This window comes from Macaca mulatta, chromosome 2 (genome assembly GCF_049350105.2).
Source record: "Macaca mulatta isolate MMU2019108-1 chromosome 2, T2T-MMU8v2.0, whole genome shotgun sequence".
Taxonomy (NCBI): domain Eukaryota; kingdom Metazoa; phylum Chordata; class Mammalia; order Primates; family Cercopithecidae; genus Macaca; species Macaca mulatta.
Window position 1 is genome coordinate 160004127 of NC_133407.1, and position 15306 is coordinate 160019432.

The 15306-nt window shown below is 44.9% G+C and overlaps 1 protein-coding gene across 9 annotated transcripts in view; it reads left to right on the forward strand.

The window, feature by feature from the left end:
* MYLK (myosin light chain kinase) overlaps nt 1-15306 on the forward strand; it is a 220904-nt gene that overhangs the window by 69736 nt on the left and 135862 nt on the right. For all 9 annotated transcript variants that reach the window (XM_001113525.5, XM_077993789.1, XM_015130014.3 and 6 more), the window contains exon 3: nt 11387-11594. In XM_001113525.5, the coding sequence (XP_001113525.3) occupies nt 11387-11594 (208 nt within the window). The remainder of the gene's footprint in view (nt 1-11386; nt 11595-15306) is intronic.

The following is a 15306-nucleotide window of genomic DNA, read 5'->3' on the forward strand; positions in this document are numbered from 1 at the left end:
CGTTCCATGAAGAGAACATCAAGGAAAACTACTAGAGAATTCTCAAAACACAAACATTCCTCAAAACTGAAAGACATGCATTGCCAGTAATGAAAGTATCTACCAACGGTCTGACAGACAGTGAACAAAGACCCACGCCAAGTCAGGTCATCATGAAATTCTAGAATATCAAAATGAAGAAAAGATTCTAAGAGTTTGAAAGGAAAACACACACACAACCTCACACACATAATAGGTCACAGATGATGGATCAGGGAGTCAGTGTGGCATTTTCGCTCTCAAACAGCAACACTGGTTGCCAGAATTGCCTTCAAATGCCACGAAGCAATATCTTCAGAGTTCTGAAGAAAAAAAAGGTTTCCACTTAAAATGCCATCTCCAGACAAAATGTCAGTTGAGTATAAAGGTAGAATGTGGATACTTTTGGAAATGCCAGATCTAAAAATTTTTAACTTTCCATCCGTTCATTCTTAGGAAACTACTGAAATGGTATTCTACCAGAATGGTGGCATAGAATGAGAAATTTCCAAGAGGATGGTGAAGGAATGTCCCAGGACCACTATGCATCAAGCCCAGAAAACATCCGGTTTAGATTAGAGGAGGATGACAAAATGTTCCAGGAGGGATATCTCTAAAGGAGAAAACAATAACAGCAACTGATGAATTATCTGAGGCATTTGACCATTACTGAGAAGAATTTATGGTTCTCTTAAGAAGTTGGAGTCCTTAAAAAACTAAGGAAATCAAAGTAAAGCAGTTATTAACTCCAGGAAAATAAAAAGTTCAAGATATTTCTTGTAATATACTATGTGGCATGGCAGTGAGCAAAGTTAGAATGTAGTGAAGACCACAATTTTTGTCATGTCAATGTGTAATGTCATTTTGCGGGGGTAAGGGATGGATTTATGTGGGGGCAGATTTGAGAGCTAGAAGTTCACATTCCATATAGAGAACTTAAGAGATTGTCTTAGTCCATTTAAAGTTTGTGCTGCTATAACAAAATACCACAGACTGAGTAATTTATAAACAAGAGGAATTTATTTCACACAGCCCTAGAGGCTGAGAAGTCTAAGATCAATGCACCACTTGGTGAGGACCAGTCTTTCTGTTTCCAAGAGAACACCTGTTGCTGCATCCTCCAAAGGGAATGAATGCCATGTCATCCCATGGTGGAAAGCAGAAGGGCAAAAAGGGGCAAACTACCTCCGTCAAGCCCTATTCTAAAGGGCACTTAACCCCTTCATGAAGGTTCTGCCCTCGTGAGCCACACCTCCTATTGCTGTAGCATTGATGATTAAGTTTCAGCATGAACTTTAGAGGGGACAAAAACACTCAAACCATAGCAGAGATAATGCATAAAAATAAAAAGAATAAAGTAGGCCAGGTGCGGTGGCTCACACCTGTAATCCCAGCAACTCTGGGAGGTCGAGATGGGCGGATCGCTTGAGCCCAGGAGTTCGAGACCAGCCTGGGCAACATGGCGAAATCCCATCTTTACCAAAAATATGAAAAATTAGCCAGGCATGGTGGCATGTGTCTGTGGTCCCAGCTCCTTGGGAGGCTCTGGTGGGAGGATCGCTTGAGCATGGGAGGAAGAGGTTGCAGTGAGCCAAGATCTGCCACTGCACTCCAGCCTAGGTGACAAAGTGAGACCCCATCTCCAAAAAAGAAAAAAAAAAAAAAAAGAAAAGAGAATAAACTAGTAGTTGTGTAAGACTGTTGTTTAGGAATAATGGAAGAAATATCAGAAGAAATGACTAAAAGCGTTGAAGGTGATTGCCCTCAAGGAAGTAGAAATGGGAGTGGGAGGGCAGCCTGCGTTCTTATGACTTATAGTACCAATTCACGTTTTTAACCATGTATGGGTGTTTTGGTGAGAATAAAAATATATATATTATTTGAGGCGGAGTTTCGCTTTTGTTGCCCAGGCTGGAGTGCAATGGCGTGATCTTGGCTCACTGCAACCCTCCGCCTCCCGGGTTCAAGTGATTCTCCTGCCTCAGCCTCCTGAGTAGCTGGGATTACAGGCGCCCGCCACCACGCCCAGCTGATTTTTTGTATTTTTAGTAGAGACGAGGTTTCACCATGTTGACCAGGCTAGTCTCAAATTCCTGACCTCAGGCAATCCACCTGCCTCGACCTCCCAAAGTGCTGGGATTACGGGCGTAAGCCACCACGTCTGGTCGAGAATAAAAATGTTTTAATAAAGATCTGTTTTTTTAGCCTAACGACCAGTCAGACACTAACATGGCATGAGGAACAACTTTTGATTCCTTCTCTGACATGATTCTCTATGCAAATCATGATGCCTTTGGGCAGCTTGGGACATGGGGCAGACATTCGAGCTTAAAGGGACATTTTCATGAGGCTGCGTCTGCCACTTGTGCCAGGTATTTTCCAACAGAGTCACAGAGATGCTCTCCTGGCCATGTGGATGCAGGTGGCATAAAAGATCCTGCTTTCATAGCCCCACCTGCTCCACTCCGTCCCTCACAGCTGCCACCTGGGAGAGTCTGAGCAGAATGCATGCTTTGTGTGGTGGATTCCGACCCAACGTGGAGCAGGTGTTGGGTCACACAGACAGGCTGCAGAGACCAGAAATTCTGAAACAAAGCCAAGGAAGCCAAGTCATGATGTTCTCAGGGTGTTGAGAACCTCAGGTCACTTTTGCCCACCCCTGCTTTTAAACAGAAATTGTCAGAAAATAAGACAGAACAATCTGTGGTCAGTGTCTGAGTCTTCATGGAGGGGTAATAGTCTCTGTGTTGTTCGGGGAGCCGCCCTCTGCTCCATCCTTACTGCCAGTGAAGTATGTCTCTCCCTCTCTCCAGGTCCAATCATGACTGGCTAAAAATTTCAGATTTATTATCCAGATTTATTTCCTGACACTCACCCATCCTTCTTGAAATTCCAGGGCTGCATTAGTCAGTGAGGCAGAAATCCAGGGGATGGTCTCTGTCTCCAAGGCTCAAATGGTATTTTGGGAGTGGAGTAATGGCACAGTAGAACTGCAGACTGGATATTTGTTTTAAAATGTGTTTTTTAATAATACATAAAAACAAGGATCACTTTTCAAATTGGATTTCGGTCTTTAAATAAAAATAATAAGCCAATTCAACCAGAGCAGAATGTTCTCAGTTAAAGTGTTAGATTTTTACCTAGTTAAAAGTGTGATGCCTTGAAGTTGTCTCTAAGAATACAAGTTGTGTAACATGAGGTATACCAAGCCCAGAAGTTTATATGTTCTGATATTTCTTAGGGCAGAAGTAGTTTCATGCCATTAACAAAGCTGGGAGTGAAATGGAGTTTAGGGTACCTCATTATATAAAAAAAAAAAAATTATTGACTTTGAAGAAAAGAAGAGAGGAAGAGTCTAACCTTTAGAATCTATTAATGTGGTATTGTACATGTGCTATCTCATTTAACTGTAAACTTCTCAGCTGGGCGTGATGGCTCACACCTGTAATCCTAGCACTTTGGGAGGCCAAGGCGGGTGGATCACCTGAGGTCGAGAGTTCAAGACCAGCCTGACCAACATGGAGAAACCCCGTCTCAACTAAAAATACAAAATTAGCCAGGTGTGCTGGTGCATGCCTGTAATCACAGCTACTCGGGAGGCTGAGGCAGGAGAGTCACTTGAACCCGGGAGGCAGAGATTGCCATGAACCGAGATTGTGCCATTGCACTCCAGCCTGGACAACAAGAGCAAAACTCTATCTCATACATACATACATACATACATACATACATCTCCATGGAAGTAGATTCTGGTATCATCCCCACTTTGCAGTTACGTAAACTCAGAGCCAAATAAGTAACATGCTCAATGTCGGGCAGCTGATGATTGATACAGCCCACATCCGCACGTAGATCTGTCTGACTCCAAAGGCCATATACCTTCTTGAAGTAAGTAGGTGGGACATTTTTTTGCAGGTGACAGAAACTCCAGCTGGGTTAAGCAAAAGAGATGTATTGTCTCATATACCTGAGTGGGTCCAGAGTCTACTACAACTCTGTCAACTCTGTCTCCATTTCTTCTCTTCACTGTATATATCAGCTCTTATTCTGCAGATGGCTTCCGCCTTTTGGGAGGAGGCAAGAAAATGGATAATGGGGGTTGGGAGAAAATGACTGCAGATAACCTAAGTCTTATATCTTACGAATTTTGGGTCTCTGTGAAAAGAGCTTTGGTCTCTCAATATTCAAAGATAAAATTGTAGGGAAGATCTCTCATTGACTGGCTTGGAACATATGCCCATTGTTTGAGACCAAGTGCTTTAGCCAGGAGGCATTTTACCAATTGGCATCCCCACTGGGTCTCACACATAATAGATGGAAAGGGAGGGGGCACTTCCTCCAAAGGAGAGAAATGCTGCTTACACTGGCAGGCAGGAGAGCCTAGCAAATCAAAACCATGCCAAACCACAGCATTAATTTGTTAAACCTCTGCAATGCCACATGCCTCTCATTAATACTTAATATGTCTGAGAGTGCATCTCAATTTGGTAGCAGAAACTGGAGAGCTGCCACAGAAGAGTGATCTCCTGGGCTTGCTCCTCCAGCTGAAGACACGGTATCCGTGGAGACCCATGGCGAGAGAGAGTACAGCCAGAATCCCAAAGTTTTGTGTAGAGGTTCCGGAGAGGCTGAAGCCCCACAACTGTCCCAGAAGGGCTGGGAGTTAAACCAGAAGGAGACCTGTTTTGCTATGAAATGCATTTAGGGGAAAACAATGCATTTAAGGGAATAAGGAAAGTATCAACGTGAGAGGTTGCCCATTACACTTAAAATTCTATGTCTTTGGCCGGGCACAGTGGCTCACACCTATAATCCTAGCACTTTGGGAGGCCAACGCAGGCAGATCTTTTGAGCCCAGGAGTTCAAGACCAGCCTGGGCAACATGGAAAAACCCCATGTCTACAAATGTACAAAAAAGTAGCTGGGCATAGTGGCATATGCCTGTAGTCCCTGCCAGTTGGGAGGTTGTTGAGATAGGAGAATCACCTGAGCCCAGGAGTTCAAGGCTGCAATGAGCTGATTGTGCCACTGCACTCTAGCCTGGGCAACAGAGTGAGAACCTGTCTCAGAAAAAAAATAAAAAATAAAAATCTGTGTCTTTGTTGGGCTTCTCGAAAGGGTTTTAGATGCTTATATCCTGAAAAGGGAATCAAAAAGTTGCATGTGTTGATAAGGTTGGTCTAGATAAAAGCAACCTTTGATTAAGCGGTCCACAAGGGCTTGAATTGTAACCCCCAGCTACAGAGCTATAACTTGCCTTGTGTTTTCAGTGACAGAAGCAAGTCGTCAGCTTTGCAGATGTCGAGGTGCAGGGATTCCTATGTCTCGGGTCATAGGATAAGAAAGCATGCCATAGGAAGTGAGAGTGGCTGATCACAGAGAAAGAGACTTTGAGCGTCTGTCCCTGGAGACCCACATGGCATTTGCTGAGCCATTCAGAGGAACGATTCTCTGCATGCTGGTTTAATTTCCACGGAAGCACTTCTGTCCTCACTGGTTTACAAGTTGGGCTTGGGGTGGGGAGTGCCCAGCAGTTTAAGCCTCTCACTAATTGCTGTTTTTAGCTGGTATGATCTCTTCCTGATGGGTTCTGTGGGTTCAGTTAAGGCTTTTGACTGTTGGCAATGGGATTATTCAAAACCTTAATTAAGTGCCTGCCTGCTTATGGGGCTGAGTGCCAGTTGCTGACACAGACGCAGGCTCCGAAGCTTGGTCATGCCATGCCCCTGGCTCACCCTTCACTGTTCACCCTCATAACATACCCATGAGGTAAGTTTTATAGACTTTTTCTGTGGTCTGATTTGTTTGGGGTGTTAATGTTTTCCCTTTTTTTTTTTTTTTTTTTTTTTGTGCAACCATGTCCATTTATTATCTGAGTGAGCTTATACTTGCAGATGGGGCAGAAGAAGATAGATTCTTCTTCAGTGAATCCCTCAGCACCATTGGTTTTATTTCCTGCTATTTTTCAGTTTTTAGTCAGCAGTCCTCTTCTAGTCTTTTGTCATAGGAGGAACAACACTTGTAACAGGGTAAGAAGTTCAGAGTAATGTGCTACAGGCAGGCAGCAATCATGAATACATAGACAGTGTTGCAGAATGAGACTTTGTCAGCTTACGGGAGGTGTCCATCCAGAAGAGTTCCTTAATGTCCCCTCCTCCAGGTCCAGCCTTTCCCAGCATCCATTCAGTTACTTAACGATCAAGTAAATATTCATTGACAGCCCCTTGGGTCTGTTGTTCCCAGCCCTAAAGATTCTTCAGCTCACTGCTCATATCTTCTTGGTGCATCTTCCCAATCCCCAGTGCCCTGCTGGGCAGTCTGTTTTCTCCCTGGCCTCAGCTCAATCCTGCTTTCTCTCCTTCCTGGTCTTCCTCCATCCCTGACGTGGGTAGAGCCTCAGTTCCTTCTTCCTACTCATCTGACCTGTCTGCAGTTGGCCCACGGCAGCTGTGCCCTGCAGCTGTGTGGGTTTGTAGTGTGTGCACTGTACCAGGCCCTGCCAGACGCAAAAGACATGCAGCAGATCTGCAGAATCAGCACAGTCACCCCCTTCCTGCTACTCTCCAAGCTTGAGAAGATGGATATGTGGCTTTGAGTCTTGGAGGGGCTATGGGGACAAAGGATCTGCCACTGCTTTGAGCCCAGGCTATGGTAGCCTGTCCTAAGCAACTGGAGATAAGTTGAAAGCCCTTAATATACATCAGAGCAAAACCAAAACACTTAGTGCTCCAACAGATGTTTTGCTTTTAGTCATTAAGTAAATCTCAAGGCAGCACCAGGTTCTGGAAACTGCCTCTCAAGTGAGACAGGCAGGTAGAATGCAGCGGCCAAGCGGCTGCCTGCTGCCTGCCTGCAGCTCAGCTTTCTCCTCAACCTTCAGCAAGCACAGAATGAGCCCTCATTCCTTTTAAAGGCCTTTTGAGGCCATAAAGGGTTTTAAGGACATTTTATGAAGCTGGAGCACAGTTTTACTATTTAAAATTATTATAGGGGTTATGGTGACTATATCTTTATTTTTATGACAAGTTGTTGGTTATGCCCTTGATTTATTTGATACCGGCTTTTGTTCGAGAACACAACCTCCAATTAAATGTGGTTACTGTGGCAAGAATACGATTCTCTCCTTAGAGTGACCCTCTTTGGGGCCATTTCCAAAACTCATTGTGGTGAAAACTCAGGGCTGTCTATTCATGTTCGTGAGCATTTCTTCTTGTGGTTACTTGGTTTTCTCATATGAAGGATTAGAGGGTACTAAGGCTATGGGTTGGACACAGAGGAGAATGCAGGGGAAAGGAAAGAATCTTCCCTAAGAAGCTAAGTGGGTCACCATTTAAAACCATAATACTTCAGAGATGGAAGGAAACTTAGATATCAAAGGCAATTCCCTCCTTAATAAAAGGAAGGAATTACAACCCAAGAAAGCTGGGACACCAAGCCAGGCCCAGAGTGTGCCAGGCCCTGGCTTGCATGCTAGCCTCTCTGTACCACACTGACTCTCCTAGGGGTGTCTTAGGTACACACCTGGCAGGCACCAATCCTGTCCTACTGCGAATCCAAGGGAGTAGCCCAAGACTTGCTTATGGTGTGATTATAACTTTGGTGAACCATTTGACACTTTCCAAAAGTGGGGAGCAGCTATTGCTTTAACCTATAAGGGATTTAGGGTCTCTTGGAGATAGACGCTTTTTAATACTTTTGGTTCTACAGAACTTATCTCACAAAAAACATGAATTTGCGATGAGGCATGGAGACAACCACTCGACCTGGAAACCAAAGTTATGGTCTCCAATCTGCCATTTAAGCCGCCATGTGTGATATGGCAAACCATCTAATTCTCCAGGCCTCTTTTCTAGGCTGCAAGGGCCCAGTAATATGACTGGCTTTGCGAGCTGTTGTGGACATTGTTGGTGCCCCACCCGTGCGCCTTCATTAGGCCCATCCCCAGCTGCTGTGAGTGTGGTGAGGGCTTGCAGGCAGCGGTCTCTGAAGCCCTGTCTGAGGTTCTGCTTCTGTGTATCTAAACCAAAGACATCTCCCTCATAGCTGCAAGAGTCAGGTAAGAGTCTATACATGGCAGCCCTCTGAAAACTGTGTGATCAAAGGGTTTTTACTGTGCTCTCGATGAAGATCCTGACTGTACAAATCCCTGCTGTGACTTCTTGGTGGAAGGCCTGTGATGACAGCAGATAAGGCAAGCTGGGAGGGCAGGGCTGTTGTCATGCATCCCAAGGATGTGAACCCAGGCTTATTCCTTCACCACCCAGAAGCCCAGGGTAGCGGCAGACAGTAAACATGGATTGATTTTCCATATTGGGAGGGCAGGTATTAAAGTTGCAAATCATTCAGACCTTGGAACTGAAAAGGTCACAAAAATTCCTGCCTTTGCTTCAGGTCCAATGTGCTATAAAAGTATCATAGTGAACTGCAGCTTTCTTAAGTGATGCCAGTTTCAGCATATTTTCAAATCCCTAAATATTTATTTTAAGAGGGCATTTCAGAGGTAAGCTTGGGGTATGTGTAGAAAGTGAGAGGAAAAGAGAAAGAGACAGAGGGATCGTGTCCCTGAGGTCTGGAACGTTTGCAGTGTCCCCAGTTAATCATTGATGCCCCAGAGCCCAGTGAGCCACCAGAGCTGGCCCTGCTGCAGGGGGCCAGTGTGCTTACTAATGGAATGCCAGGATGCCTTTTGCGCAGTTAATGATTTACCTCCTCCTGGGTGCTTGGCACTCCCGTTCTCTGAAGCTGATAGGAGGCTGCGTGTGATCATCTTCTGACGGTAGACCAGCCCTGCCTAATGGAGTGCAGGAGAAGACAATGATGATTTGCAGACTCACTGTGTGCAGAGTCCTGAGGGCCTTCCTTCTGTAGGAAAGGGTTTCACATGAGAAGAATGCTTTTAACAGTGTAATTGTTGTCTGATGTTCCCCTGCTTGAACGTTTCTGCCTTTTGGGCCGCAAGATGACATTTTATATGGGTGCATGACCTCTGTCACCTTCAAACATGCATAACATTTATTTGCATAGTTCTTTTATTTCCACTGCTAGATTTAAATTCCTTGAGGCCCTCAATAATTAATGAATGTGCTATATACATTCATTATACAGCACACTGATATAAAAGAAAAGTATATTTTAAGTACAATTCTTTTTTCTGTTTTGCAAAGGCCAGGTGTACTATTGCAGAACTCTCAGAAACTAATAGTTAACTAAAAAGAAAAGAGGAGGACACCCACAATCCTAACCAACCAGAGACAACAGCTGTTAACACACCATTTTATATTACAGTGGCTGAGACCCTGTGTATCCCGATGGATGCGGTCTCCTTCAACCCTTCAGCCTAAGGTCTGGAACACTTGTTTTGGTGAGGCTGCAATGGCTTTAGGCGTTGTTCATATGTCTTTCGGGGAATCCACTCCAGAGTCTCAGGATTTCCTCCAAAGTACTCAGTCTCTGTCATGAGTATAGTTTAGATTTTGATAGGAAAGGGATATATTTTTGTTTCCAGACATTGTAAATAAGATGGACGATATTGATTTGGAGTTTTATTATTGTTTCTTTTTCACTGAAGCTTGAAAGGCAGTCTTGTGAGATTCACAAACTGGCACTGAGGGGTGACTATATGGAATAATCAAAGAGGGATTGTTCACTTTGGGAGTTTTCCCTGTTATTCAAGGCTTCCTTCCTTAGGAAGCAATCTGCATCCTGGTTACTACTGAGAATCTGGTCTAAGGGTGGGCTAGGGGCTGAACACCTGGGAAGGAAACTGAGCACAGTCCAAAGACAACGACTGACACTTTTTAGCATAGCTCTTTCCTCCCTTAGTATGCTTAGGGAAGAGACAGTATTTGGATGTCCAGGCCTGTGTGCACATGCGTCAATATAGCATGACTCTGTGACCTTGCAGAGGGGTGGGTGGAGGATTATTGCTGCAGATCAGTGAAGCCTTTCTTTGTAAATGCAATCTTGGGGTCATTCAGTGAATTTTGGTTTTGCTTCATCCATTTTCATTCTCTCTTTTCTTGAAGTGGATACATGGATAAAAACTGTTACTACCACCATTTCGTAATGCAAACAACTTTGTTCTCAGGAAGCTCCTATGTTGCCTTCTATTTTCCAGTGCTAAAATCCTCAATTCTGGGTCCTTGGCTCTGCATTAGTGAGCTATTCTGAACCCTGCTCCTCCAAAGATGCGTTAATTCTGAAGAGTCTACTGAGTTTCAGGTGTTTGAAGGCCCTTGGGGAACTTCTTTTCTCTAAAACTCAAAGTGAATTATTTCCTTTGAATTTATCTCTGCATTTTCCCCTCTTTTGAGAGATGTCTTCTCTCTGATTGGGTTGCTGTGAAACTCAGATGATTGCACCACTGCACTCCAGCCTGGGCAACAGAGCAAGACTCCATCTCAAAAAAAAAAAAAAGAAAAAAAAGGAAACTCAGATGAGCCAAGTACTTACAGAAGTGCTGAACACTTAGCATTAGCTCTCAGCAAATGTCAGCTGCTAACAACAGTTAGAGAAAGGTGAGTGGTCTAGAGCAGCACTACCCCACAGGAATATCACAAGGCCTGGGTGTAGTTGTAACTTTTCCAGTGACCACATTAAAAAGTAGAAACAAGTGAAATGAATCCTCATACATTTAATTCAACATATCAAAAATACTGCTTTTCAACATCTAATCAATATTTTTAATTATTGAGGTATTTTGACCTTTTTTGTATTGTCTTTGAAACCCAGTGTGTAATGCACACTTACAGTGCAACTCAGTCTCACTGGGCACATTTTGAGTGCTCCATCGCTACCTGTGGCCAGTGGCTACCGTGCTGGGCAGTGCAGGGCCTGAACCTTGCTTCTCAAGGTGAGTTCCAGGGACCAGCAACATCATTAGCATCCGTGAGCTTGTCCCAACTGCAGAATCTCAGGCCACAGCCCGGACCTGTAGAAGCAGAATATGCATTTTAACAGGATCACCAAGTGATTTATTAGCATGTTAGCGTGAGAAGCACTGGTCTAGAATCCCTACACTCAGTCCTCGCCCCCTGGGATTCTAATCTAATCGGTCTAAGGTGGGGCCTGGGCACTAGTGTTTTTTTTAAGCTCCCCTGGATGATTCTAAAATGCTACTGGGCTTGAGAGTCATTTGTGTAGTGGGCTCTGGAGCCAGGATGCCTGACTTTGCCACCTTCTACCTTTGAGACCTTGGGAAATTGCCAAAACTCTCTGTACCTTGATTTCCTTATCTGTAAAATGAGGATGAAATGGGGGTGTTATGAGGATTAAATGAGTTAACACATGTAAAGCACTCGAACAATACCTGACACAGAGAGAGTACTCATGAAATACAGGCTCTTACCCTTTCTTCTTTTTCTTGAAGGTCCGGGGTTACCCAGAGCCCCAGGTGACGTGGCACAGAAACGGGCAACCCATCACCAGTGGGGGCCGCTTTCTGCTGGACTGCGGCATCCGGGGGACCTTCAGCCTAGTGATTCATGCTGTCCACGAGGAGGACAGGGGAAAGTATACCTGTGAAGCCACCAATGGCAGTGGTGCTCGCCAGGTGACAGTGGAGTTGACAGTAGAAGGTGAGTTCCAGGAGGCCTGAGTCCAGGAGGGAGCTGAGCTCTCAGTTTCCCCAAGGCCTGCAGCTCCTGCCTTAGCCCTCTCTTGAAGGATGGAGGAACTGACAAGAGAAAACACACCCCATCCCTGAACTCAGGACCTTCCAATCTAATGGGAGAGATGTGGTCCCTGCGAACAAGGGAGGCATCCAGGAGACAATGTTTGTCAAACTAGGTATCACCTGTCTCCTGCTTGAGCCCTCCCCTGGCTTCCTCTCACACTGTAGCTGAAATCGGACTCCTTAGGATGGTCTTACAGAGCCCCACCCAATCTGGCCCCTCCCTAGCTCTCAGACCCATCTTCTATCACTCTGCGCCTGCTCAGCACACTGTGGTCACACCCGCCTCTGGCCCTTCTTTGAGCAAGGCTACAGGGCCTTCACCCTCGCTGTTCCTTCTGTAAAGGAAGAGCCCTTCCCTCAGCCCTTCACCTGACATTCCCTTCACATCCTTCAGGTCTGTGCTCAGATGTCCGCTTCTTGGAGGCCCTTTCCTGACCATCCCAGCTCTATGATTCTCCATCCTCTCACCCCACTCGAGGTTTTTCTTTTAGGACGTATCACCATCTCACACTGCAGTGTCTCCTTCATCCCGCACCACTAAATGGAAAATTTAGGAGGAGATGGACTTTCTCTGCTTCTTGCCTTATCTCCAACATCTAGAAAGCTTCCTGGCACATGGTAGATACTGAAATATTTGAGGAATGAATGAACAATGTTTATCATAATTAACATCATCTTTAGCGTCATTATGAAATAATACATGCTCATTATTAAAAATTATGTAGCTCAGAAAAATATGTAGGAAGTAAACACATCAATGTGTTAACATATTAGTTAAAAGTAATTGCAAAAGCCACATTACTTTTGCACCAACCTAATATTCTTGTCTTTTTCCCTGCTCTGTACTTTAAAAAATTCTGTTAACTTTAAAACTTCCAGGAGAAGCATTGGACCATAAGTAAAATGTTTTTTTGCTACTAGTGTGTCCTTCTGCCATGCTGAAGCCACTCCACTGGAAAGAATATCTCTAGTTCAGGCTCCTGGCTGATATTTAAAGCCTTTTATATGAGGAAGGACATGGGGTCTGTCAGCCCATCAGAAGTAACACAAGGTTCCCTTGACCCTTCCCGGCCTTTCTAAGCCTGGAAGTTTATAAATCAAGGCTCAGACTCATTTCTCCTCTTTCAGAAGACTGTCCTCCCAATCTGGCTTTCAGGGGACACTAGATGGAGAATTAAGGTAGTCAGGGAAGGTTCCAGAAGGGGGTGAGGTGCGCCTGGGCCAATGGCCACCCTTTGCCCTGTTTTCCCTGTTTCCCCACACCACAGAAGGGCCAACAGGCTGTTTCACAGAGCGGAGCATGCATAGTTTGGATGCTTTCCTTAAATTCTTTAACTGAGTGACTCACTTACTCTAATGACCTTTGAGTGCTTGTGGCTGGGGCATTCCAGATGGAAAGTGACCCCTGCTCAGAGCCTCAGGATGGACCTCAGCTCTGCCATCCTGGTGCTGTGCTTTCCCCTACATGAACCCCCTTTCAGTGCCTGAACTTTGTGTTGACACCTACAAATAAAAATTACCCTGTTCCCTCTTCTGAGTTCCTGTTTAGAGCTGGGGAAACTGAAGGAGCACTGAGTTATGAGTTTGTGCCAATGAGATACATGACTCTAAACCTCTGCACCTGTCTTTCTGCAGGATAAAGGGTTTGACTTTGGTGGTCTCTACAACCTGGACTAGCCCTTGTTTTCTGTGATCCACATTAAGGGAGGACTGGAGTCTATTAGGAATGCAGGGGAAACATATAAAACCTAGATAATATGAAAACCTTTTCTTCAGTCCCCACTATTCAGGAAGTGAGATCTGATGTCACGATCAAGCGGGGAAATGTTTAGTAGCTCATAGTACTCAGGGCAGGGGAAAGGGAATCAGGCTGAGGGCTGTAAAGGATGGAGAGCAGGCCAAGGCTCTCAACCCCTCCCCTCCCCTTTGGTTTTCATCTGGGGAGACTCAGGCCCTCAAATTAAAATTGAAATACAGTTAATCAAAAAAAAATTAAGACATAAAATGTGAGATGCTTTCAGTCTTCTAACTCTAGGAGATAGAGAACAGCCTAAAGGATGCAGCTCTTTAAATGTGTGTGAGTCCTATGTACATTCTGCTTCTGCAGCAAGGCCGGTTTTAAGCTCATGTGTGATTTGGGGCCACCCCAAAGACCTAGTCCTGAAAGAGTCCACTCTGGGCCCTTCTGCCATGGATAAGTTGTTGGCTGTGCCAGGCTAGCCCAACCCTTTACAAAGGAAAACTAGCAGCCCACCTGCCTTCCCTCCAGCTCTCTGTGCTATGCTTCTTACTTGGAGTGAGCAGAGGTCCAGGAATTCAGAGTGTAATTCATATGTGGAGTTTTGTAATCCTTTAGTGGTCAAGTTTAGGAGGCAGTGTTGAGCAATGGAAAGAAAGTCAAATGGTCTTGGATTGAATTTTAGCTCTACTAATTTCTAACTATGGAGAAATTAACCTTCCTAAGCCTTACTTCCTTTTCTGTGCCTTGGAGTTCATGGCTGCCCCACAGTGTGGTATAAGGATAAGCGCAGCTAGTAGCAAATAGCACCCAGAAAGTGGTAGCTTCATCATTATTTGAACTGGCCTTTGCATCCTTAGAGCTACTTATAAAGGGAAATCTGCAAGAGAGAAAGATTCCTCATCTGACTTTCAATTTGGTGATCAGGCCCAAGAAACATTCAGGATCCCCCAAGAGAATGAGTGCCTTGATGAGAGCTATGCCTTCATCAGGGCCTTACATGATGGAAATGAACTGTGGTCTGAGCCCCTGGAAGCCTCTCTGAAGCCAGCTCTGACACTTGCCCACCTCCAGAGGGCAGGTCATGAGGCTTGGTGCAGAGCAGGGGAGACATGGTACCTGCCCTCTGAGAACTTCTTCTCCAGTGGAAGACCACAGACCTGTCCTGTAGAGATTTAATGTGAGCCATATATAGAAACTTTTTTTTTCTTTTTTTTTGAGACAAGGTGTCGCTCTGTTGCTCAGACTAGAGTGCAGTGGTGTAATCTCAGCTCACTGCAGCCTCGACCTCCTGGGCTCAAGCGATCCTCCCACTTCAGGCTCCCAAGTAGCTGGGACTACAGGCATGCACCACCACACTGGGCTAATTTATGTGTATGTATGTATGTATGTATTTATTTATTTATTTTTCCGAGACAGAGTCTTGCTGCGTCATCCAGGCTGGAGAGCTGTGACACGATTGACACGATCTTGGCTCACTTCAACCTCTGCCTCCTGGGTTCAAGCAATTCTTCTGTGTTAGCCTCCCAAGTAGCTGGGATTACAGGTGTGTGCTATCATGCCTGGCTATTTTTGTACTTTTAGTAGAGATGGGGCCTCACCAGGTTGGCCAAGCTGGTCTTGAACTCTCCTGACCTTGTGATCCGCCTACCTCAGCCTCCCAAAGTGCTGGGGTTACAGGTGTGAGCCACCGTGCCAGGCCTTATGTATTTATTTTTTTAAAGATGGGTTTTCACCGTATTGCCCAGTGTTGTGTAATCTTAAGTTTACTAGTAGCCACATGTTCAGATATCAGGTAAAACTCATTTTAATAAAATACTTTATTTAACCTATTAAATCCAAAATATTACCATTTCAATGTATAATCAATATAAAA